Source organism: Pseudorca crassidens, chromosome 7 (assembly GCF_039906515.1).
Source record: "Pseudorca crassidens isolate mPseCra1 chromosome 7, mPseCra1.hap1, whole genome shotgun sequence".
NCBI lineage: Eukaryota > Metazoa > Chordata > Mammalia > Artiodactyla > Delphinidae > Pseudorca > Pseudorca crassidens.
This window is the reverse complement of record NC_090302.1, coordinates 17,385,956-17,406,681: the sequence shown is the minus strand read 5'-3', so window position 1 is coordinate 17,406,681 and position 20,726 is coordinate 17,385,956. Positions and strand designations below refer to the sequence as shown.

Here is a 20,726-nt window from a genome sequence, read left to right as displayed (position 1 = left end):
AAAAAAAATTCTTCCCCAAAATGGATACATTTCTGTCATTTGTAATGTATGTAAAGGAAAAGTTATAATATATGTAAATTGTAAAAATAAATAAATAAATAATAATGCCAAGCATTCGGGGAAACACATCACATTCTGCTGGAGTATATAAACTGGAACAATTTTCTGGAGGGCACTTTAGCAATAGATATCAAGCACCTTAATCAGCTTCTTGGACCATGCTTTGCGAATGAGTATAGCAACTACAGTGTCTCATTAATTCAAACTAATTGGGTGAGGAGTAAATGGTAGGATATAACATGCTTGTAAAGGACATTTACAGCGAAAGAGATATGAGTATAATCCAGGACACTTAGGAAGTTCCAAAAAAGCTCATACAGTCTTCTTTGTCGTATTTTTTAAATAGGAAAGACTATTTTGGGGGGCGGGGAGGTATTTTTAGTTAGGCATAGGATGCACACGCATGATAAGAAAACAGTAGGTTCTCTGAAGTAGCTCAATCTTTCTGCACGCACACTGGAATTCTTTCTTTATTAACAAACCTTACCCTTGCCCATGGAATAAAAGCAGTCTTTAGTTCCATTCAAATAATCCAGGATTTTCAGAGATAAGGACCTCTTAAGGTCTTTGGATGCTCTCTCTCTTTTTTAGTAATATAATTCTGAGGTTGGGCCACGCATGGGGAATATTGGAGCACACAGGGGTGCAAGGTGCCGAGTAGATGTGGGGCATCTCCGACGCTCAGCTCTTACCGTCTGCAATGAAGTGCTCGGGCACATGCAGAGTCACCTTCACAGTGAGTGGACAGGACATCTGACTGCCACACACCATGGCCAGGATGCAGGAGCTCACAGCGATCAGCATCAGGGCCGTCTTGTTCACTGGGCTTTTCAGCAAACCTAGTAACATAAACACACACAAAGATACATAAGTCCATGAGGTGAGGAAACAGGAATAGCATGGAATTTGGGAATTCTGTTGTTTTCCAAATGAGAAGCTGGAAAAAGAAACCACATTTTCCAACCTCTGTGCTTGTAGCGACAGCTCAGTGGTCCCCTGTTGGGTCTTTGTTTAACTCTCTGCAAAATTGGCTTATTTATCCCTTTTGGTATAGACGAAAAGAAAAAAACTTCCTCAAAATTGTGGCAATTCTTACTCTTCCCCTCTCAATTAGGTTGGTCATGTTTGATAATATTTAGAAGATACTAAACTTTCTACTCACTTTAGAAGCAACCGAGAAGATACTGTGTTGTTGAATTCATAGAGCCTAGGGAAAGGAGCATGGGCTTTGGAGTTTGACCATCTGGGTTCAAATTTGGCCTTCAGCCCTCATTGGCTGTGTGACCTGTTTCAATTTCTGAAACTCGGTTTTCTTATGTGCACGATGAGGATAATAACAGACAGCTCACAGGTGGTTGTGATGATCATGTGTGTGGCATAGTGTATATACAATGTCTGCCATCTAGAAGGGTTTCACGGACTTTGAGGCCAATCATTTCAAGTTAATTTCCCAAGCATCTACTGATGACCTCCTAGGTGAGACACACATAGAGCAGAATAAGAATAGTTCTTGCTCTGCAGGAGCTTACAGGCTAGGGGGCAAAGGTGGACTTATCCACAGCTAATTAGAATCCAAGGCAAGTTGTGCTAAGAGCTAGTAGAGAGGGCACAAGGGGAGTTTTGCCTGGGAAAATTAAAGACAATTTCACGGTCACAGTACAATGAGTAGATTGGATCTGCCTGGCAAGGAGAGTGCTGGGCCAGCAAAGAAATTCTAAGGACTATATCCTGAGCCCCCAACGAGTCTCATTATTTGGCTTTACTATTCACATCTAATGTCAAGGCTTTGATTAACACGTCTAGAACAATGCTTCCCAAATTTCTATTATCCACTCTGCTCTTATTTGGAGCAAACCTTTATGCCCAAACCTCCCGGACATCTCTCTCTGAATATCCCATGAGTATGACAAAACAACATGTTCAAAACTGGACGCATTACCATCTCCTTAAATCCTCTTCTTCCTGCTTCTCCTGGGCTCCCCTAAGTATTGAAAGCACTGCCATTTAAACTGGCCAGAAACCTAGATGTCAACTTTCAGTCTTCTGTCTTCCTCCTTTATAGCAACTAAACAGCATGCAGTCCCGTGTACTCTATGTCCTTAGCATTTTCACCTCTTACCCCTGATCTCTTCTATTGTCTGTTTGCTTGTGAGATGAGGGAGGTGTAGGCACATCTTCCCATCTAACTCCATGGTGGAACCCCCTGAGCTGTTATAGAGCAACTGGCCACAGGATGTGGTCCACACTGATTAGCCTGGCATCTGAGGCCTTCACAGTGCGTCCCTACATTCATCCTCCTTGCTGCTCTCTCCTACCCAGCCCACGAGCTGGCAGGGCTGCATCACTGCAGTGATGCCAAAGTGAGCGCTCTTCATCATGTTAATATTAGCATAGGAGCTATTTCTTTTGCATAGAAATCCACTTGTTTCCTTGTTTCCCGTCACTCACTGAGATTAATCATAAGTGTAAATCCCTCTCCCTCTAGGGAGAAAGACTGCCTACATTTGTTATGCCTCCTAAAATATCTTATTCAAACACTAGAATCTAGTAACTTGACGGTAAATTCCTTCAGGGCGGGCACTGCGTCTTCGGCTCACCACTGTATCGCAATGCCTACCAGTGTCTGCAATGTGGTAGCATCTCAGTAAATGCATCATATCTTCCAGAAGGGCTAATAAGTATATTAGCAACCAGACACAGGCACGGAACTGTCAAAAATCATGCCAAGCATAGACAACCAACACTCCCAGATAAATGGACCCTAAAGGAGCAGGAGCCCCTGACAGCCCACTTTTAGATTTTTGTACGGATACCTATTCTTCTTAATAATCAGTGAGCTGCTTGAGGGAAGGGATCCCATCTTTACCATCATTATGTCTCTCCTGCCAGGTTCATTGCTCAGAACCTTAAATTGCTTAATTTAAGAATAGGGGCTTTGTGGACAGCTGACAGGAGGCCCGTCTCCTCAGGATCTGCTGGGTCTTTGGCTACTGGAACACGCAGGGCTGAGTCCATGCTGATGGCCCGGGCTTCAGGACAACCAGGGGTCGAGTCCACACTAACGGAAGTTGGGTCTCCTCAGGACCCACTGGGGCTTCAGCTTTGGGAAACTGTGGGGTCCAGTTCTCTCTCACAGGACCCTGGTCTCCTCAGGACCTGCCGGGAGGTGATGTTGTTAAGGGAAAAAGGGTAATCGTAAGACCCAAGACATGGTAGCTATTAATATACTCCTCCCACGGTGCCTCTTAATATCATGTGGACTCCTACAAGGGAAATAAGTTTCACAGCTTTGGCTGAACTTTGTCTGGCCGTGTGGCTGACACGGTCTTGGTGCTCCAGCCGGGTGTCAGGCCTGAGTTTCTGAGGTGGGAGAGCCGAATTGAGGACACTGGTCAACCAGAGACCTCCCAGCCCCACATAACATCAAACGGCGAAAGTTTTCCCAGAGATCTCCATCTCAACGCTAAGACCCAGCTCCACTCAACGACCAGCAAGCTACAGTGCTGGACACCCTATGCCAAACAACTAGCAAGACAAGAACACAACCCCACCCATTAGCAGAGAGACTGCCTAAAATCATAATAAGGCCACAGACACCCCAAAACACACCACCAGACGTGGACCTGCCCACCAGAAAGACAAGATCCAGCCTCATCCACCAGAACACAGGCATTACTCCCCTCCACCAGGAAGCCTACACAACCCACTGAACCAACCTTAGCCACTGGGGACAGACACCAAAAACAACGGGAACTACAAACCTGCAGGTTTCAAAAAGGAGACCCCAGGCACAGAAAGTTAAGAAAAATGAGAAAACAGAAAAACACAGCAGATGAAGGAGCAAGATAAAAACCTACCAGACCTAACAAATGAAGAGGTAATAGACAGTCTACCTGAAAAAGAATTCAGAGTAATGATAGCAAGGCTGATACAAAATCTTGGAACTAGAAAGGAGAAACTACAAGAAATGTTTAACAAGGACCTAGAAGAACTAAAGAGCAAACAAGCAATGATAAACAAGACAATAAATGAAATTAAAAGTTCTCTGGTAGGAATCAACAACAGAATAACGGAGGCAGAAGAACGGATAAGTGACCTGGAAGACAGAATGGTGGAATTCACTGCTGCACAAGAGAATAAACAAAAAAGAATGAAAAGAAATGAAGACAGCCTAAGAGACCTCTGGGACAACATTAAATGCAACAACATTCGCATTATAGGGGTCCCAGAAGGAGAAGAGAGAGAGAAAGGACCAGAGAAAATATTTGAAGATATTATCGGTGAAAACTTCCTTAACATGGGAAAGGAAATAGCCACCCAAGTCCAGGAAGCGCAGAGAGTCCCATACAGGATAAACCCAAGGAGAAACACGCCAAGACACATAGTAATCAAACTGGCAAAACTTAAAGACAAAGAAAAATTATTGAAAGCAGCAAGGGAAAAACGACAAATAACATACAAGGGAACTCCCATAAGGTTAACAGCTGATTTCTCAGCAGAAACTCTACAAGCCAGAAGGGAGTGGCATGATATACATAAAGTGATGAAAGGGAAGAACCTACAACCAAGATTACTCTACCCAACAAGGATCTCATTCAGATTTGATGGAGAAATTAAAACCTTTACAGACAATCAAAAGCTAAGAGAATTCAGCACCACCAAACCAGCTCTACAACAAATGCTAAAGGAATTTCTCTAAGTGGGAAACACAAGAGAAGAAAAGGACCTATAAAAACAAACCCAAAACGATTAAGAAAATGGTCATAGGAACATACATACAAATAATTACCTTAAACGTGAATGGATTAAATGCTCCAACCAAAAGACACAGGCTTGCTGAATGGATACAAAAACAAGACGCATATATATGCTGTCTACAAGAGACCCACTTCAGACCTAGGGACACATACAGACTGAAAGTGAGGGGATGGAAAAAGATATTCCATGCAAATGAAAATCAGAAGAAAGCTGGAGTAGCAATACTCATATCAGACAAAATAGACTTTAAAATACAAGAGACAGTGTTACAAGAGACAAGGAGGACACTACATAATGATGAAGGGATCAATCCAAGAAGAAGATATAACAATTGTAAATATTTATGCACTCAACATAGGAGCACCTCAATACATAAGGCAAATGCTAACAGCCATACAAGGGGAAATCGGCAGTACACAATAACAGTAGGGGACTTTAACACCCCACTTTCACCAATGGACAGATCATCCAAAATGAAAATAAACAGTAAACACAAGCTTTAAATGATACATTAAACAAGATGGATTTAATTGATACATATAGGACATTCCATCCAAAATCAACAGAATACACATTTTTCTCAAGTGCTCAAGGAATATTCTCCAGGATAGATCATATCTTGGGTCACAAATCAAGCCTTGGTAAATTTAAGAAAGTTGAAATCGTATCAAGTATGCTTTCTAACCACAACGGTATGAGACTAGGTATCAATTACAGAAAAAAACCTGTAAAAATTACAAACACACAGAGGCTAAACAATACACTACTAAATAACCAAGAGATCACTGAAGAAATCAAAAAGGAAATCAAAAAATACCTAGAGACAAATGACAATGAAAACACCAAAACCCAAAACCTATGGGATGAAGCAAAAGCAGTTCTAAGAGGGAAGTTTATAGCAATACAATTCTACCTCAAGAAACAAGAAACATCTCAAATAAACAACCTAACGTTACACCTAAAGCAATTAGAGAAAGAAGAACAAAAGAACCCCAAACTTAGCAGAAGGAAAGAAATCCTAAAGATCAGATCAGAAATAAATGAAAAAGAAATGAAGGAAACTATAGCAAAGATCAATAAAACTAAAAGCTGGTTCTTTGAGAAGATAAACAAAATTGATAAACCATTAGCCAGAATCATCAAGAAAAAAAGGGAGAAGAGTCAATTCAATAGAATTAGAAATGAAAATGGAGAAGTAACAACTGACACTGCAGAAGTACAAAGGATCATGAGACATTACTACAAGCAACTATATGCCAATAAAATGGACAACCTGGAAGTAACGGACAAATTCTTAGAAAAGCACAACCTTCTAAGACTGAACCAGGAAGAAATAGAAAATATAAACAGACCAATCACAAGAAATGAAATTAAAACTGTGATTAAAAATCTTCCAACACACAAAAGCCCAGGACCAGACGGCTTCACGGGTAAATCCAATCAAACATTAAGAGAAGAGCGAACACCTATCCTTTTGAAACTCTTCCAAATATAACAGAGGGAGGAACACTCCCAAACTCATTCTACGAGGCCACCATCACCCTGATACCAAAACCAGACAAAGATGTCACAAAAAAAGAAAACTACAGGCCAGTATCACTGATAAACATAGATGCAAAAATCCTCAACAAAATACTAGCAAACAGAATCCAACAGCACATGAAAAGGATCATATACCATGATCAACTAGGGTTTATCCCAGGAATGCAAGGATTCTTCAATATAGGCAAAGCAATCAATGTGATACACCATATTAACAAACTGAAGGATAAAAACCATATGATAATATCAGTAGGTACAGAAAAAGCTTTTGACAAAATTCAACAGCCATTTATGATAAAAACCCTCTACAAAACAGGCGGAGAGAGAAACTACCTCAACATAATAAAGGCCATATATGACAAACCAACAGCCAACATCGTTCTCAATGGTGAAAAACTGAAACCATTTCCACTATGATCAGTAACAAGACAAGGTTGCCCACTCTCACCACTATTATTCTACATAGTTTTGGAAGTTTTAGCCATAGCAATCAGAGAAGAAAAAGAAATAAAAGGAATCCAAACTGGAAAAGAAGAAGTAAAGCTTTCACTGTTTGCAGATGACATGATACTATACATAGAGAATCCTAAAGATGCCACCAGAAAACTACTAGAGATAATCAATGAATTTGGTAAAGTTGCAGGATACAAAATTAATGCACAGAAACCTCTGGCATTCCTATACACTAATGATGAAAAATCTGAAAGAGAAATTAAGGAAACAATCCCATTTACCACTGCAGCAAAAAGAATAAAATACCTAGGAATAAATTTACCTATGGAGACACAAGACCTGTATGCAAAAAACTATAAGACACTGATGAAAGAAATTAAAGATGATACAAACAGATGGAGAGATATACCATGTTCTTGGATTGGCAGAATCAACATTGTGAAAGGACTATACTACCCAAAGCAATCTACAGATTCAGTGCAATCCCTATCAAACTACCAATGGTATTTTTCACGGAACTAGAACAAAAATCTCACAATTTGTATTGAAACACAAAAGACCCCGAATAGCCAAAGCAATCTTGAGAAAGAAAAATGGAGCTGGAAGAATCAGGCTCCCTGACTTCAGACTATATTAGAAAGCTACAGCAATCAAGACAGTATGGTACTGGCACAAAAACAGAAATATAGATCAACGGAACAGGATAGAAAGCCCAGAGATTAACCCACGCATATACGGTTACCTTATCTTTGATAAAGGAGGCAAGAATATATAGTGGAGAAAAGACAGCCTCTTCAATAAGTGGTGCTGGGAAAACTGGACAGCTACATGTAAAAGAATGAGATTAGAACACTCCATCACACCATACACAAAAATAAACTCAAAATGAATTAAAGACCTAAATGTAAGGCCAGACATTATAAAACTCTTAGAGGAAAACATAGGCAGAACACTCAATGACATAAATCACAGCAAGATCCTTTCTGAGAAATGGAAATAAAAACAAAAATAAACAAATGGGACCTAATGAAACTTAAAAGCTTTTGCACAGCAAAGGAAAACATAAACAAGATGAAAAGACAACCTCCAGAATGGGAGAAAATATTTGCAAATGAAGCAACTGACATAGGATTAATCTCCAAAATTTACAAGCAGTTCATGCAGCTCAATATGGAAAAAACAAACAACCCAATCCAAAAATGGGCAGGAGACCTAAATAGACATTTCTCCAAAGAAGATATACAGGTTGCCAACAAACACATGAATGGATGCTCAACATCACTAATCACTAGAGAAATGCACATCAAAACCACAATGAGGTATCACCTCACACCGGTCAGATTGGCCGTCATCAAAAATCTACAAACAATAAATGCTGGAGAGGGTGTGGAGAAAAGGGAACCCTCTTGCACTGTTGGTGAGAATGTAAATTGATACAGCCACTATGGAGAACAGTATGGAGGTTCCTTAAAAAACTAAAAATAGAACTACCATACGACCCAGCAATCCCACTACTGGGCATATACTCTGAGAAAACCATAATTCCAAAAGAGTCATGTACCACAATGTTCGTTGCAGCTCTATTTACAATAGCGAGGACATGGAAGCAACCTAAGCATCCATCATCGGATGAATGGATAAAGAAGATGTGGCACATATAAAATGGAATATTACTGAGCCATAAAAAGAAACGATACTGAGTTTTTTGTAGTGAGGTGGATGGACCTAGAGACTGCCATACAGAGTGAAATAAGAGAAAAACAAATACCATATGCCAACACATATATATGGAATCTAAAAAAAAAGAAAAAAAAAAGGTTCTGAAGATCCTAGGGGCACGACAGGGATAAAGATGCAGACGTAGAGAATGGACTTGAGGTCATGGGGAGGGGCAAGGGTAAGCTGGGACGAAGTGAGAGAGTGGCATGGGCGTACACATCTTTTTACATAAAGATGTAAAAAAACCCAAAAAGATGTTAAATAAATAAATACATACATACATAACTAAGTAAAAGAATAGGGGCTTTGTCTTTATTGCCAGTCTTAGAATAAGGCATAGCCTATGGTAGGGACGATTCATATACTTGTGGTTGCTATAGTTGGTAAATATTAGTTAACTAGAAGAGCAGTTAAGATAAAAAGATGGTTGTGGTATCAGGGGACAGAAAATCTCTTAACTTAAAAGGACCACATAAAAAAAGGAACACATTTTCTCTCTCATCTGGGAGCCACAAGAAGCTGTTTCAAACTCTGATAATATCAACAGTTTCATAACTAAACAGCAGAAGCAAGCTAACGTCAATGTTTTCTACCAGAAAGGGTATGGACTAAGCGTTGTTGCCTCGCATAGGTCTTTCCTTAAAAAGTCAACATATGGGGCTTCCCTGGTGGCGCAGTGGTTGAGAGTCCTCCTGCCGATGCAGGGGACACGGGTTCGTGCCCCGGTCCGGGAAGATCCCACATGCCGCGGAGCGGCTGGGCCCGTGAGCCATGGCCGCTGCGCCTGTGCGTCCGGAGCCTGTGCTCCGCAACGGGAGAGGCCGCAACAGTGAGAGGCCCGCGTACCGCAAAAAAAAAAAAAAAAAAAAAGAAAAAAAGTCAACATATGACTCCTAGCCTAGATATCTAGATATTTAACATCCCACCCCACCCCCCGACCCCCGTTCCCAGATAACAGCAGCAGCACTGAGTTTCCAGTCTCGACTCTAAGGAGGCTGATTTCAAGAGAAAGAACATGTAAACATGAGTCCAGCAGGAACAAACTCTTGGGAAGGTGAACCAGGTCCAGAGCGTGAGATGTGAAAGGTGGTTAGAGGTGCCTGGCATTGGGGAGTGGACTCCCTGGAAGGACAGTAGTGCCCTGTGAGTGTCCAAGAAGGCATCTCTCAGACTGGCCCATGCAGCAGCAGAAACAGATGTGACCAAGGCATTCCTTTCACTAATTAAACAACTACCAGACGTACCACCCAGGCTCCATGAGGCTGATTTCTAGTTGGGGGAAGAGGGTTGACGGGTAGGAGTAGGATTGCTTGTACTAGCTCCCTGGGCTCATGCTGGGCTAATTGCATCCCCTATATTTAAATCTTCACGGTAATCCAAGGTCTTTAAGAGTCAATACGGTGGGGAGTAAAGTCACATTAGCTTGTTGGCCCTTTGTTTTCTTATCTGGAGAATAGGAATAAAATGACATTTCCTTCAAGAGTGTTGTAAGACCTAAATGAGACAGAAAATGTCAAATGACCAGCACAGTTTCTGGCACATAGATAGGCCCTTGGTAAATGATCTTTCCAAGCCAGACGTTGGTATTAATCTCCTAGCTGATGGCAGAAACCAGGACTTATTTATCTCTTTGTCCAACCCATTATCAGAACATACTAGGGACTGAATTATTCTTTACAGAAGCTAAAGACACACAGAGTGGAGAGTGCAGGGAGAGTTTTAAGAAGCAAAGGGAATGGAAGAGAGAATGCAAATTAATAGCACCCTGAGGTAGCCATTTACTCAGAGAATGCCTGAAACACCACAGCTGTCTCTGAAGTCCAGGGAGAAGAAAGCACGCAGGTCAAGTCTGCACTCAGGCCAGATGCCCGTGGAGCAGCCACTAGGGCTTGGGGGTTTCCATGGCAACTAGGCCTGGCAGAAACTTCACAGTGGGACTCAAACAGAGGTGACTTTTTAAGAGTTCCTGGCCTAGGGAACTGATCATCAGCAGTTAGCTCTGAGGAGGGGCTGGAGACAGCGGCAAGGTAGAAACTATCTATCCCATAATACCCAACCCCTCCTCACCCAGGCTCTGCACTGCATCACAGTAAGTAAAGACGGGGAAGAGAACCTCCATTTGTTGTGTGCTTACTACGATCCAGGAACTATGCCTAATACTTATAACCAACCATCCCTCCTGCCATCCGTCCAACATATTTTTATTGAACATCAACTTTTCCCTCACACTGTTCTAGGCACAGGGGAAAGGACAGTTAACAAAACAGCCAAAGTCTTTGAAGTTTACATTTTAGTGGAGGGAAATTATCTCATTTAATTTTTACAGCAAACTGTTCCTACTATCTCTGTTTTGCACAGCAACAGACGGGCTGAGCGATAAAACGACTTTTCTAAGGTCACTTAATCCATAGGTAGCAGAGTCAGGATTAGAACCAGTTCTTTCCATCCTCTCCCCCATATCATACTACCTCCCACTTCACCACAGAATAAGTGTCCCAGGATGGCATCATGTAGTTGCTGAAGGAGCATGGCCTTTGGAGACAGGTATGCCTTTGTTTAAATCCTGCCTCACCACAAAATCTCATGTGACACTTGCCCATTGACCATACCCTGAGAAGACGCAATGTCTCCATCTGAACAAATGGGAACAATGGTCTTTCAGGGCTGATTTGAGGACAAAATAAGATGATGCACATAATTGGTAAAAACAAAACAAAACGATAAATCATAGCTCCATATCGTAACAGGAGCATCGTTGGATGGCTAGGGTCATGGTTATCCCTGGTTGACATCCCAGTTTACAGTTCCCTCCCCATCACTTGCAAGGGGGCGAGCTGTGCTGTGGGAATAGAATTTCACCAGGTTGTATTGATTGCTGGAACTGGAGAAAGTTAATAATCTAATTTCCCCTTCATTTCCCCCTCCCTCTTACCCCTCAACTCCTCTCATGGCAGCAGAGAATGGCATAAAACTCATTGCTTGAGAAATTCGACTGGAAATAACTCGGCATTGTTGATCCACATGCTGCCTATAATTTGGGGTTTGATTAATTCTCAGTTTGGAAATGCCAGGTTGAGAGAGGAAAATCAAATTTAAGTTAAATTTGGAATTGAATCAATCACATTTTACAATGAAGAAAACAGATCTAACCCCATCAGACCCCTGTGCGTGGAAAACTTAAAAGCTGCTGTACTCCCACTGATTCCTTCCTCCTGATATCACGGGGCACGAGAGGCTGGGTCCTAAGCTGAGAACTCATTTCTTTCTTTAAATGGCATATGGAATTGGGGTGAGGGACAGAGATTCTAGGAACCCAGACACTAGGGTAAAGGAGACCAAAAGGTAGAAATGCCACTTAGAACAAAGGAAAGGTTCGCTTTAGGTTCTGGACATAGAGATTTAAGTCTAAACTCCTCCTGTTAGTAGCTTCTAACTTTTGGCAAGTCACCTACACTCTCAGAGCTGCGGTATTCTAATCTATAAAATGACAATGATAATCCCTAACTGGCAGGCAAACTGTGTGGATTAAATGAGAGGTCACAGTTACAACACCAAGCACACATACTTAGGGATCCATATACGCTCTTGGTGTCACTCCTTTTATCTCAATTCCTTAAAACCCCACTGCCCAACACTTGGCATCTACATGGATATCAAGAGGCCGGTGATACTCCGGTTGAAGCTGGAATTCTGGCTTTTAACCTTAGCTGCTGGCCCCCATGGACAAGTCACCTTACTTCTCTAAGTCTCAATGTCCTTATCTGAAAATTAATTTATTCAATAGGTAATTATTTAATGTGTATCTACTATGTGCCAGACCTCATTTTTTATGCCCTCCTATTAGCTCCAGTGTCTATAAGCATGTCTGGATATATTAGGTGCTCAATAAACATCTATTGAACGAATGAGTGAATGAATAAATGCTTAAATGTTATTCCTCATTCTACCAAGAGGTGTCAGTATTGGAATACTGCTATTGGTACTTTTCTAGTCAAATGTATTCATTCACTTTCTTTAGCAAAGATTGGTCCCCGGCCAGCCAGAAATCATACAAAAAGCCCTTGAGAGGCCACCCAGCCTCCTGCATATGAGGGTGACCACCACAGATTGGTGGGGTGCCCCATTAAACTCACTGAAGACCTCATGGGATTCCTGCCACACCTGAGCTCCAGTGCCTCTGTGCTTCTCTGTGTATTTCTGGAAACTAAAATTGGGACACATCCTCTGACAAGTGCAAGTGTCACGCTGGAGGCAGAAGGAAAGAATAGTTGAAATTGGGGCTTTCTCAGAACTCTGGGGAAGGCAGCCGCCTTTCCTCAGTCTGCCTCGTGTCTACATTCTGCACACACTTCTTCAGTGTGATGTGTCAATATGGGGCATCCTTTTTGGGGCATCCTTTTCCCTGTCGCTCATCAGGGGCCAAGTCTCTCCTCACCCCCTGCCCCTCTATTTCTGCCATGAACTAGTTTCTTGTGTTCTCTGGCACTTTGAACCTGACCCTCTCAAATCCATAGTATCCTTTAAAATCTCCCATCTTCCCTAGGATTTTCCTTTATAAGATTTGTGCAAGTGCTCATCCAGCCTTTGCATACTTCCAGAGACAGCAAACTCACCCCCTGCGAAGCAGCAATTCTATATTCAGACAGTTGTACTAAACAGTCCTAGAATCTCACTCTGTGAGCCAACTTCTGCTGCCCAAGTCAAACAGGATGTACCCAAGACCTCCTCCTCCAGGCTATTTAGTTAGTTCAAGGTGGCAATGCAGTTGCCTTGAGCTTTCTTTCCTCCAAACCAAATATTGCTAGTTTTACTTTATTTCTCTGAAGTCGTATTTTGAGCCTCTTTATTGTACTTTGCATAGATTTGCTTTTTCTACTGTGGCTTTCCTAGCAAAGACTATCATCATCATCATCATCACGAACATTTATAAAAAACACTTTTGTACCAGAAAATATAATTAAACATTTTTCACGTAATATCTCACTTATCTTCACAGAAACCTCATGAGATGCTGTCTACTCTCCCCCACATTTGACACAAGAGGAAACTGAGGCCACTGCTTGCTAAAGGCCATGCAGCTCAAAGGTAATAGGGCTGAAATTTAAAAAAAAAAACTGACTTCGGAACCCAAGTTCTTAACCATTATGCTCCACAACTCCTCCATCAGTATGCTAGATGCGGCCTGAGCCAAGAAGAACCAACCCTAAGTGTCAATCTGCTGACAGACCTCAGCTTGCCCTGCGGACCTATGGTGACTATGGGTGGATGCATGGTGGCCTCACTGTCCTCCCTCATATTGACCACAGGTCTTCAAGGGGACCTCTGCATCACCAGAGAGAGGCTTACAAGGAGGGCAGATGGTGGGAGGGGCAAGCTAGATGGCTGTTTCTTTTCCTCTCTGAGCCCCAGAAAATAGTTCAGTTGAGCTGCCTGGGGCCAGTCACTATTCATGAGGCCCCTGGGGAGCCTCCTGGGCTGGCTCTGCCCCGTGGATGAGGAGTGTGTCTGTAGTGCAGGCTTGGATCACCCCAGAAAGGCACTGCCAGCAGACACTGAATGGGGCTACACACAGCTCGCTCCTTGGATCTCTCTGTGGCGGTTGCGGACACCTGCTCCTGGAAGTGTGAAGGCAACTTCAAGATGACGACAGTGGTGTGGTGACAAGGGTGCTGGTGATGAGGATGGCACGCCATATTTTTTCAATTCTTGTTAGTTTACAAATTATTCACAAATATTTCATTCACTTTTCACCAAAATCCAATGCAGTGGGTGTTGCTATTATCTCCAGGATACAAATGAGGAACAAGAGACCTAATGGGGAACTCCCATCTAGGCACCAAGGGAATAACGGGGCCTGAGAGCCACATCTCCTGACCTGCAGCCTACTGCTCTTTCCGTGACACTTGACCCAGGTCTCACTGGTGAAATGTGAAGGCAGGATTAGAATCTGTGAGCCCTACCTCCAGAACCACTGACCACACCAGAGTACCCAAATGCCCCACAGAGCCAGTGCGGTATTGCCCACAAAACAGAAAATGTATCTTGAAAGAAAAAAGACATCAATTTTCAAAAATTTCTGGGATATGCTCTATTCTATAATCAACTCTTAAGGTGCGAGAGTATATATCTGATACTAAACTCTCTGAAAAGGTCTACATTAAATTCTCTTTCGCAGAATTTAACCCAGTGTTTCCCCAAAGTATTGCTATACTGCAGAACCATTGTTCTGTGGAACGAAGCAGGGAAAATAATGAGCTGCTTTGATAGTTCATACAAAGGTGACTGTTAGGAATATGAGCAGTTCCCAGTAATTAACTGTGGCTGCTATGCCAGACGCTGGGTTAAAGATCTTACTTACATTTGCCTACTTACACTTTTCAACAGTCTTGCAAGGCGGAGATTACTGTCTCTATCTGACAGTGGGAAAACCAAGCCTTAACCACTGGCAAGTGATGGAGGACAGTTGCATAGTCAGTCTTGCCCGACTGCAAGTTCTGTAGCCTTCTGGTTCCCAGGTATAGTTTTACACTAACATGAAAAGATACCTGCACCCCCATGTTCACAGTAGCATTATTTACAATAGCCAAGACATGGAAACAACCTAACTGTCCATCCACAGCTAAAGAAATTATGAGATAGACACACACACACACCCCCCCCCCCCAGAATATTATTTAGCCATAAAAAAAAATGAGGAAACCCTGCCATGTGCAAAAACATGGATGGACCCTGAGGGCAAAATGCTAAGTGAAATAAGTCAGCCAGAGAAAAATAAATACTGTATGATCTCACTTATCTATGGAATCTAAAAAAAAAAAACAAAAAACTATGGAAAAATAGATCAGATTTGTGGTTACCGTGGCTGGTGGGTGGGAAGAAGGAGAATTGGAAGACCGGTGAACAAAAGGTACAAACTTCCAGTTATAAGATAAATAAGTACTAGGGATGATGACATCAACATGATGACATGCAGTTAACCCTGAGGTATAATATATATGAAAGTGTTAAGAGGGTAAATCCTAAAAGTGCTTATCACAAGGAAAACACATTTTTTTCCTTCTTTTTTGCTTTTTCTTTTTATTGTATCTCAGATGATGGATGCTAAGTAAACTTGTTGCAGTAATCATTTTATAAAATATGTAAGTGAAATCATTTTGTTGCACACCTTAAACTTATACTGTGATGTACATCAATTATATGTCAACAAAGCTAGAAAATAATTTTTAAGGAAAACGGACTTCAGAGTCACAGGAAAATATGTGCAAGAAAGGAAAAGAGGCAGGTACAAGAGGCCAGTGTAGAAAGTTAAATACTATTCAACTGGAATTTAAGAGGCTGATGGAATGCATTAGGGGAAAGAAAAAGATGCTATACTCCCTAGGTGAAATTGCAGTGTGTGAATGAGAAACCGTGGAGATGATTCAAAAGAGCTAAAGTTCTAGAAAGGCTCAGAAATAAATGGGAAAGAAGGAGGAAGAAAAGGTAACACTTGAGTTTCAGATTCACAGGTGATCATCAGCTGGTACTGACTTCCAAAAGAAAAAAAAAAAGTTAAGCTACCTGTGTTTGATCCCTGGGTTCACCCTCTTAGACTGTAGGCTGTTTCGCTGCATCCACCGCCTTCAGCCCACATCACTGATGCAAAGGGGAGTGGCAAGGAAGAGTAGGGACCAAGCAGTGGGTGCAAACGGACAGAGCACAAAGCAGCCACAGGTTTCCATGGCTACCAAGGAAGATCAGGGCCAATCATCTCCCATCTTCTTGAAAGACACATTTCTAGCTGCTTTTTCTCAGAGGTTGCCAAAAAAGTCACTGTTCCATTCTCTTAGAAGACGTCACTGAACTTTGGTTCAAGGTTTGTGAAAGCAGGAGGAGAGGAATGCTGTTTATTGTGCATTTCATATTTACTAGGTCTGTGGTGGTGGCTTTTACCACCAGAAACCCTTTTATTTCCCATGTCTACTGTCAATGAGACTGTTATTTGACACTGGTGGAAATGGAAACTCAGAGTTTAACTGACTTGCCCAACAGCTCAGAACTAGCAAGGGGCAGAGATGGAATAGGAACCAAGACCTACTGACCTCCAAACTCAATGTTTCTTTCCTCCATTGCATCACATTGCCTCTAAAGGAAGGGGGCTTCCTCAAACCTCCATGTACCTTCCCCCCCACCTCTTTCTCCCGATTCTCAGATTGTACCTGAGAAGTAACGGGAAATAAGGCTCTGCCTGATGTTCCATAAACCCCCTGCCACAGTTAAATCTGCCTGTCCCTTTCCTTGTATCAAGCTGCATGCATTCCCTACACCTATGTGTTGTCCTGCCTACTTTTCTTAACATGTCAAAGGGAGACCAACTTTTCAAGACCAGAGAACTCCCATCTCCTGGAAGTCCTCCCTAAGCATCACAACTCACAGGAACGCCAAATTCCCCTTAACTCCTGCCACACGTATCATCTGCTTTAATTTGAATCACAGAAACTCAGGATCACAGGGGACGAAAAGGGCTTTGACCCTAACATATAACACAATAATACCGGTAGTTTCCTACAATGTCCCCACCATGGTCATCCAACCTGTGTTTGAATATCACCTAAACGGGGAGCTGATCAGCTCAAAAGAAAACCCACTTAATTGCTGCTGCTGATGATAATCTTTTCTCTTAAAGCACTCACTATGTATGACATGTGGTGCAAAATATTTTACAGATATCACTTGAGTCAATCAATCATAAAGTTTTGTTAGCTCCTCATTTTACAAATAAGAAAACTGAGTTTAGCCCAAGTCTAGAAGGCTACTGAGCCCCAAAGAATTCAAATCCACAGCTAGATCCCAAAGTGCAAAGCCTAAAGCACAGTAGATTAAAGTAAAAATGGGGACACTGGAGGTTAGAGAAACTCGCTGCATTATTTTCTGGCTGACCTTCAAAAAGTCTCATTATCCTAATCCATAAAACATGAATGGCATCTACTCCACAGGCTCATTAGAAAGATTAGGTAGGAAAATATACATTGCGTAGCAGGTGCTCAATGCACAGTAACTTTTATCATCATCATCATTAAATACAAGACCAATAAAGGTAGAGACTGACCTTTGAATCCAGGAAACTATCTGTATAAATTCAGGATGGGTCAGAAGTGGAACAAAGAGCATGTGGTCAGAAGGTCAGTGAGTTTCTACTAAGAGAAGGTTCAAACACATACAGAGAAACTACTGTGTGCTAAGCCTCTCCTGGGCCCTCTGCATCCATTATTCAGTTTGCGTTCACAACAACCCTTGGGTCCCCATTTTATGAGCAGGGAAGTGGAGCTTAGGGAGGAGAAATGGTTTGCTCAAAGTCACACGTCTAGTAAGCTGCAGAGCTGGTAATGTAACTCAGGTCTGTGTGATGCTCTAAGCAAGACACAGACAAGTGGTCCGTGGCCTGAAGACAGTAACCAGGGTTAGACTGGAGATTATGTCAGGAGAGGACACCAGAGGAAGGATACAGGATAGTTAGCCTTGAAACAAGGAAGATTCAGGCAGAGGGGCCTCTTAACGAGGATGTTGTAGAAGACACACAAACGTAGCAAAAGGGAAAGGAAACAGATATTCCACATGAGCAACCACTGTGAACCAAGGCTCGGAGCTTGACTTGTTAAAAAAACAGCCCTCTGAGTTAAGTACCATGATCTCTATTTTATAAATGAGGAAAATGAAGCTCAGAGCGATCAGACCCTTATGCCAAGCTGCACAAACAATCAGAGGCAGAGCCGGATTCAACCTAGGTCTAGCTGACCCAAGAAATACCCTTATTCTTCATACCAGGGCTTGTTTACCATAAGACTCTTGCAAATCTAAGAAACTAGAAGGAGCTTTGGCCCGAGAAAGCAGATTCTCAAACCAAGGGTCTTGCTCCACACCCAAAACCTCACTCTTATAAAGGAAGAAGCTGGGGTCCCATGAGGGGACAGAGGACTCTGCCCTTTCCTGGGTGTAGGAGTTGGGCTGCTCATCACCTGGGAACTTGACTGGGAAAAACACACTCATCTCCAGCTCTTTACATAGAGGGGCATTTTCCTCCTTGGTTTTCCAATCCACCGTCTCTTCAGACCACTAAATTTCAGCAAAAGCACAAGGCACTGTGTTTAAACAGCCAACTGGAGATAAACATCTGTGCCTTTAGACCTTTGAGGAGGGAATATAAAAGAGAAGAAAAGAAGAAAAGAGGAAAAAGTGTTACCATGAAGCGTTTCTGCCCCAATACACTTCCATACAGTGGCCTCTACCCATTTCAGGCTGACATTCTGGGCCTAAACCTTTCAAACCTGCTGGTTGAAAGATGCCACCTCCAACAGAACAATAGTGGTCTTTGCCCAAGGGCCACGCTAGACCCACATTCTGTCTCGTCCTTCAGTAACAAGGGCAGGCCTGAGGGTGCTGTGCAAAGAGCTGTGCTCTGGAAGTCTAGAGACCAAACTTGAACACCACTCTGCCACCATTCACTATGAAACCTTCGGAAAATCCCTCCCTTCTCTGGAGTTCTGTCTTCCCTGCCTATAACGGGAGAAATCCATTCCTTCAATGAATATTTACTGAGAGTCCATTCTTCACTGAGCTCTGTGAGTAGGGGATCCAGAGATCACAGTCATTAAGGGCCTCAATGCCCAGTGGGGTAGGCAGGTCCCCAAACAGAGAAAGTAATGCAAGGGGATCACCATGGTGGCAGAGGTCAGTGCAGGTTTGGAGGTCAGAGAATCATTCCTCAGAGCTGAGGTTTATAACAGGAGAGCTATTAGCCAAGTAGGAAAACAGAGCCTGTGGTCCAGGAGAATGGAACAGCAAAGGTGAACAGGGCATTGCACATAAACTGGAATGGCAGGAGGTACCTGTACTAAAACGCAGGCAGAAGAAGCAAGGGAGGTAGTAAGGGGCACACAAAGAAAGTCACGGTCCACTGCCAGGAGAGTGGGCTTTATCTGAGATGATGTAGTCAGTCCTTTCAGGCCAGCTCTCCCGGCACTGTGCAAAGCTAAAACATGTCCTCATTTATTCACTTTGTCCACAAAGACGTTCTAGGTATCTACTAAGTGCCAAACATTGTGTTGGGTGCTGGAGATGCTGCAGGAACTTCATAATCTCAAGGGGTGGGATCCAAAGACCTTGTGATAAAGGATGAGATCTACAACTGTACCTCTGGAGTGGAGGAGACGGAGAGGCACCGGGTTAGAGGCACAAAACTTATCCTGCAAAGACACTCTGTGACACACCAGAGGCCCTTTACACCAGAGGAGGCTGAAGAACATCCTGGATAGAATTTGAGAACCTGAAGCTTGGTGATAAATCGTTCTTCAAGTGTAGGGATGCACATAAGCATAAGTCATCTGAAATCAAAGAAAGACCTGGTTTGCAGAAAAGGAAAGAGGGCAAGTGGACAAAGGGAGGCAGCTTCTAAAATGGCTCCCAGGGGCTTCTCTGGTGGCACAGTGGTTGGGAATCCGCCTGCCAGTGCAGAGGACACGGGTTCGAGCCCTGGTCCGGGAAGATCCCACATGCCGCGGAGCAACTAAGCCCGTGTGCCACAACTGCTGAAGCCCACACGCAACGAGAAGCCCCTGCTCGCCGCAACTAGAGAAAGCCCGCACATAGCAACGAAGACCCAACGCAGCGAAAAATAAATAAATTAATTAATTAAGAAAAACAAAACCCAAAACGGTCCCCAGTGGTTCCCGCCTCCTGGTATTCACACCCGGGTGTAATCCCCTCCCCTACAGACTTGCTTCCATCAGGTGGTCTATAGCAAAATTATGGTATGTCACTTCCAACAGTAGGGTGGGTACAAAAGATTGTGCCTTCCTTTTTTCTTACACTCTCTGGCCCTTCTCATTTTCTTGCTCTGCTGAAGCCAGATGTTACGTTGTGAGCTGCCCCCTAGAGAGGCCCACAAGGCAAGGAGCTGAGGGTGGCTCATGGAACAGATCCTGCAACAACCTCATGAGGAAGCTGGGAAGCAGGTCCTTCCCCAATGAAGCCTGGAGAGGAGACCACAGCTCTGGCTGACAACATCACTGTAATCTCAAGAGAAACTCTGAACTGGAGGACCAGTTGCATGGTGCCTGGACCCCTGACTCAGAGAATAAATGTTGGTTGAGGTAATAAACGTGAATAGATAAATGCTGGTTGAGATAAGAAATGAGAGGATACCCGTTTGCTGTTTT

The 20,726-nt window shown here is 42.8% G+C and overlaps 1 protein-coding gene across 5 annotated transcripts in view; it reads right to left on the bottom strand.

Moving 5' to 3' along the window:
• The window catches only part of ASTN2 (astrotactin 2), a 911,537-nt gene that overhangs the window by 533,695 nt on the left and 357,116 nt on the right, over positions 1 to 20,726 (bottom strand). For all 5 annotated transcript variants that reach the window (XM_067743527.1, XM_067743524.1, XM_067743522.1 and 2 more), the window contains one exon: positions 753 to 899. In XM_067743527.1, coding sequence (XP_067599628.1) covers positions 753 to 899 — 147 coding nt within the window. The remainder of the gene's footprint in view (positions 1 to 752; positions 900 to 20,726) is intronic.